Source organism: Microtus ochrogaster, chromosome 17, assembly GCF_000317375.1.
Source record: "Microtus ochrogaster isolate Prairie Vole_2 chromosome 17, MicOch1.0, whole genome shotgun sequence".
Classification (NCBI taxonomy): domain Eukaryota; kingdom Metazoa; phylum Chordata; class Mammalia; order Rodentia; family Cricetidae; genus Microtus; species Microtus ochrogaster.
The window spans coordinates 20,599,200-20,605,037 of NC_022019.1; the positions used below are offsets into that span (position 1 = coordinate 20,599,200).

Consider the following 5,838-nt stretch of genomic DNA (forward strand, 5'->3'; position numbering starts at 1 on the left):
ACACACACACACACACACACACACACACATACATCCTAACACCATGAGTACCCCGCTTTAGACTGTGATCTTCACATGTGGGCTCTCCCCGAAGTCTCTGGATTGCAGTTTATTAGCCTAAGAGATTCTGAGCTGTCTTTGGAGTTCCTGTCAGTAGCAGGTGGCGCCTGCACACTCCACCAGATTCCCAGACCCCACGCAAAAGGTTCTCACTGCATTGCAGTTCACAGAGCCCGTTTTCCAAGTCCATTTCTCTGGCCTCTGTCTTATCCCAGCAAAGTAACGAGTGGCCGTAGTGAAATCCCCATGCCCATGTCCCAGCTATGCGGTCTGGCAGTTGAACCTGGCCTTGCCACTGTGTGCAGTGGTCTGAGTCTGAAGCTGGCGTAGGAGTGGGGAGGTGGAGAAGGGCAGATTCTTAGCATCATGAACAGGGTCTCACCCTCCTGCCCTCTACAGAGTTTGTGAAACGGCTCCGGTACTGTGAGTATCTGGGCAAGTACTTCTGTGACAGCTGCCACTCATCTGCAGAGTCCTGGATCCCTGCGAGGATCCTGATGATGTGGGACTTCAGGAAGTACCCAGTCAGCAATTTCTCGAAATGGCTACTGGACGGCATATGGCACCAGCCTGTCTTCAACCTGCAAGGCGGGCACCACAGCCTCTACGCAAAAGCCAAGGAGCTGGATAGGGTGAAGGTGAGCGGACGTCTCCATGGAGGGGGAAGCAAGGGTAGGAAGAGGGTCCCCCCCATAGGAGGAGATGCCTGTCACTCTGGTTTCAGCGAGTCTCCCGCCCCTCAACAAGGCAGATAGGCTGTAGAGTGCGTGGTCTCTCACCTGTGTGGGCCTTTTCCAAGGCTCCACAGAACCTGTGTCCATTCAGGATGCTGGATCCCAGGATTCAGTTATGGTTCCTTGAAAGTTGATTTTTCTTGCCCGCATAGTATTTCAAATAACTTTTTAATAAGTTAATAAGTTTTAATAAGTTAATAAGTTTTCATAAGGTTTGCCATGTACCTTGCCAGGGGCCACTCATCATCTCATTCTCAGGGGTTGACTTCTTGCCTTAGGACATCCGGGAGCAACTGTTTCATATCAAGAAGCTGTTGAGGACTTGCAGGTTTGCTGACAGGTAGGATTCCCAGCGGGAACGCTCTCCCCACTCCCACCTCAGGTGTGCCTCCTTGCCTGGCTGCCACGGTTCCTCCGACTCCCTGGGACCTTTTATTCTTGACCCCCAGCACTGAAGGAAACAAACAAAAATGAGTCATTTTAATATTAAAAAAAAGGACAGGAAAAGGATGAAAGTAAATACCTTGTGGCTGGAGTATACATAGGACATGAATATATGCAATAGATGGCGCTGGACCCCTGCAATGGAGCTGTATCGTTCCTCCCACTTTCAGTGCACAGTTCATGGGCATTGAGGGTGTTTCCCATTGTGTCACCACCACCACGGTCCATCTGCAGAATCCCTGCCTCTTGCAAAACCCCAGCTCTGTAGCCATTCCGCCGTCCCCTTCTCTCCTCTTTCATCCCGGCCCCTGCAACCCACATTCTTTCTCGATGAATTTGACCTCTCTAAGTACTTTACGGATGTGGATCATAGAATAAATGTCCTCTTATCACTGGATTATTCCACCTCCGTGTCCTCAAGGTCCATCCACATAGCCCCGTGAGTCAGGACTCCAGCCCTTTTGAAGACCGAGTAGCATTCGGCTATGTGTGCATACTGATTTTTTTTAAACCCGCTCACTAAGGGATAGGCTGTTGTCTGTCTCTTGTGAGCAGCGGTGTGAGGGTTTCCAGGGCCGACTAAATACCCCTCACGTAGAGGCAGGATCTCACTGAGTGAGATCATGGCTTCCCGAAACTACTTCTCAGTGCTTACCCTAGGGCTATCCCTACAGAGATGGGAAGAAATCTAGTTAAAATATACATTTAAAATAAGAAATAACATAGAAACCTACTAGGTGTTCAGTAAGAGGAGGATAGTTAAATTTACATCACAGACACATTATCAAAAGCGAAAAGTTAGTAAAGGTTGAGACATGAATTTATGGATAGAGATTTTATGTGTGTTTATGTGCAGGTGAAGGCCAAAGGTTGATGGTGGGTGTCTTATCAACAGATCTCCCCCTTATTATGCTTACAAAGCAAGCATTATAGTGACTGAGCCATTGCCCAAGCCCCAAGAGAGCTTTTAAATTGGGAAAAAAGTGTAGGTGACTCAGGGAACTGTCTCCTCTCTGGCAGTGTGCTGAAGGAGTTTGAGCAGGTTCCCAGTCATCTGACTGATGAGTGCCATCTGTTCTCCATGGAGGACCTCCTCAAGACCAAGAAAGGACTGTTGGCACCCTTGCTTAAGGACATCCTGAAGTCTTCTCTTGCCCACGTGGCCAGCTGTGAGGTGAGGGGTGACCTGGGACAGGTTCCTTTCCTAGTGCCAGGATCTAGGGAGGGAGAGGCTTCTCATTTGACTTTTGATCACATCTAACTTTCCCCACCCTGAGCAGGGAGAGCATTGAATCAAACAGAATCTTGTATTAGCTAACCAAAGGCTCTCTGCTGGGATGCAAGATAGGACCCTGTACTTTCTTAGTTTGAATGCCCACACTCTGTTAGAGACCACTCTGCCCCAAGCAGCATTATGGAATGTGGTTTTTCCTCTTCTTGTTGTTGTTATTCTGATCTATTCTCCTAAAGGCTAAACTTATAGACATTAACAAGTCAATGCTTCTATGGTGCTGTGTAAATGGTAGCTCAGTTTGGCCAGCACAAGCAGCCATGTCAACGTGTGACCTTAGATGCCTTCTTTTGCAGCTGTGCCAGGGGAAGGGCTTCATCTGTGAGTTTTGTCAAAGTACGAGCGTCATCTTCCCTTTCCAGACCATGACTTGCATAAGATGCCCAGGTACTTTAATAATTTAATAACATCAGCTTCATAATCACTTAATTGCCAAGTAGCTAAATCCCAATACTAACTTCAATGGAATGATGCCTCAGCCCCTTATCTCCGTACAGGGCTCCGTGCAATGTGCGCTCAAGGGTGGATTGGAGGCAGTAAATTTGGGGGCCCACAGCAAGGAGTATTTTGCAGAGAGGGATAAAGAATGATATTTCTTGGGGTGTTGGATAGAGAGGATAGTCCCAGTTTGACCCATTGCCACCACCAGTTTTCACTAGATTACAGTTCCACCCAACTCTGAAGGGTCATCTCTGTTCTTAAAGTGTAGTGGTGGAATGAACCTGTGGTTACAGAGACTGTCTTAGTTAGGGTTTCTATTGCTGTGAAGAGACCCAGTGACCACAGCAACTCTTACAAAGGAAGACATTTAACCAGGGTTGGCTTACCGGTTCAGAGGTTTAGTCTATTGTCATTATGGTAGGAAGGAGGGCAGTGTAAAAGCACAAGCTTGGTTCTGGAGAAGGAGCTGAGAGTTCTATAATTTGATCTACAAGCAGCAGAAGACTGTCTTCCACACTGGGTGTAGCTTGAGCATAGAAGACCTCAAAGCCCACTCCCACAGTGACACACGTCCTCCAACCAGGCCATATCACCTAATAATGCCACTCCCTGTGATCCAAGCATTCAAACACATTAGTCTATGGGGGGGGTCCATACTTATTCAAACCACCACAGAGACAAAATGGCTCTCAAAGTCTCAAACATTTGATACCGGCTCTTATATGCATGTGTGTGCATATATTCATATGTGTGGGCCAGTGTGTGTCCATGTGTGTAGAGGCCAGAAGCCACCCTTGGGTGTCGTCTCTCAGGCACAATCCATCTTTGTTTTTGAGATAGGGCCTCCCACTGGCCTAGAACTTACCTAGAATATGCTAGGTTGGTCCATAGTCCCTGCAATCCTCCTGTCTCTGTCATCTCAACACTGAGTTACAGACATGTGCCGCCACACCCAACTTTGTATGTGGGCACTGGGCGATTGAACCCAGGTCCTCATATTTACATGGCAAGTACTTTACCAACTGAGCTATCTCCTTGTCCTAATTATTTGTCTCTTTACAGATGGGGCTCTTGTGGGAATCCCATGCTCTCTAAATTCTGTTGTGTGCGTGGGAGGGATTTTCATGGGGAGCCCTTTCTTCATATTTTATGTCAACACGGCCTCTTCTCAGGGTATTCTAGTTTTGCAGACAAGTTCCCCAGAAAAGAAACTTCAGCCTGGGATTTCCAGTCCCGTGGGGATGTGAAAATAGCAGACCTGGACAGGAGGCACTATTGAATAGTGGTAGGTTACAAGAAGCCCGGGGCCATCTTACAGAGCTCTGGGTGGTAGTGGGGGTAGCATTTCAGCATTGACCTAGCTTACAGAGATAGCTGGATCTTCAAACTTTACAGCAACTAGTCACTGGATTCAGGCTAGTGCCGAGAAAAGAATATGACTTCAGATGAGGCAGCTCTGTCCATTTAGAGACATGTCAGGGGCATGGATGCCGCCTCGCAAGAACCATTAGCCACCAAGTTAAGACAAGGGGAACTGCCCCTAGTGCTTGGGCTGATCTGGAGGTAGGTGGCATCAACCACATCCACCAGGCTCCTGAGCCCCGTTCATAGTCAAGAACAGTTGAGTCACTGATAGCCCTGAGAGTTTTGGCGGGGTTGATTTTTTTCCTATAAGACCCTGTGCTCTGGACTCAGGGTCCCAGACCCACCCCCACCCCACACCTCCATGGGAACAAGTATCCATCTGTATGTGGGAAATTAAGGAGCACATTTCTGACCATTGGCCCCCTTGCTTGCAGGGTGCAGGGCTTGCTTTCACAAACAGTGTTTCCAGTCTTTGAGATGCCCCCGCTGTGCCAGGATCACGGCTCGGAGACAGCATCTGGAGAGCTTGCCCTCTGTGGCGGGGCCATGACGGCCCTGAAGTGTTTGTTCAAAGCGATTTATGACCATACCAAATTGTGTCTGCTCCTGGTAACATTGTTTCAGATACTAAGTACTTTATAGTAAGGGAAAGGTGAAAATAATTCTCCTCTTGTAGATATTTAATGCTTTCAAGGACTGTGGAAGTTTTGTTACTAGGCATAAGGTTGTGGCTAAGGTTTTGTTTACAAATGTTTGATCTTTTTTTTTGCTGCTACTGGCTGTTTGTAAAAAAATTCTTTTTGTACTTAAGTTGTAGAGGGATAGCTGTTTTAAGCTAAATACAGAACGTATTTTTTTATGAACTGTAACTGACAAGGTGAAATACTTGGTTCCGCTTCCTTCAAAGTTGCTTGTGAAATGAATTGGCCCCGTAAGGGAACACAGGACAACAAGGATTCTTGTTTGGTCAAGCTTTTGTTTCTTCAAGAAAAAGACTCCTATCTCGTGACTGTGTCAGTCTCCTGTTTTATTTATCCCAAGATGTTCAAGGAATACAAGGCAACTCTGCTCTTAGGTTCCTTTTTAGATGACTGTTTCAGCTATCCACCCAGGTCCTGGTGAGATGTCATTTGGTGCAGGTGCCTATAGGTGGCGCTGTTTCAAGTGCAATACATTCAACCCCTTTGCCGGCTCTGTCCCATGCTAGCCTTGATGGTCTGTGCTAAGCCAAGGGAGCCAGAGGGAGAAATCCATTCTACCTCTTTATGGTGAAACTTCATGGGTATAAAAAGAACGGAACACAGAGACTCTGAAAGTGGAGCATGAAGGCCTGTGCCTGTAATCCCAGCATTCAGGAAGTAGAGGTGGAGAAAGTAGAGGCAGAGATTAGGACATTCTAGATTAACAGAAAATCCAAGGCCAGCCCAAGTCATATAAAACCTGTACCTTTTTTTTTTTAATAAAAAAAAATCTTAAAGAGAATTGAATTTTAAAAACAAATAA

The 5,838-nt window shown here is 46.8% G+C and overlaps 1 protein-coding gene across 1 annotated transcript in view; it reads left to right on the forward strand.

Moving 5' to 3' along the window:
* Positions 1-5,109, forward strand: part of Rubcnl (RUN and cysteine rich domain containing beclin 1 interacting protein like) — a 31,946-nt gene extending 26,837 nt beyond the window's left edge. Inside the window, exons 10-14 of the mRNA XM_005355645.2 lie at positions 460-698; positions 1,073-1,134; positions 2,259-2,412; positions 2,826-2,916; positions 4,770-5,109. Of these exons, the coding sequence (XP_005355702.1) occupies positions 460-698; positions 1,073-1,134; positions 2,259-2,412; positions 2,826-2,916; positions 4,770-4,885 (662 nt within the window). The 3' untranslated portion in view covers positions 4,886-5,109. The remainder of the gene's footprint in view (positions 1-459; positions 699-1,072; positions 1,135-2,258; positions 2,413-2,825; positions 2,917-4,769) is intronic.
* Positions 5,110-5,838: the final 729 nt, after the last annotated feature.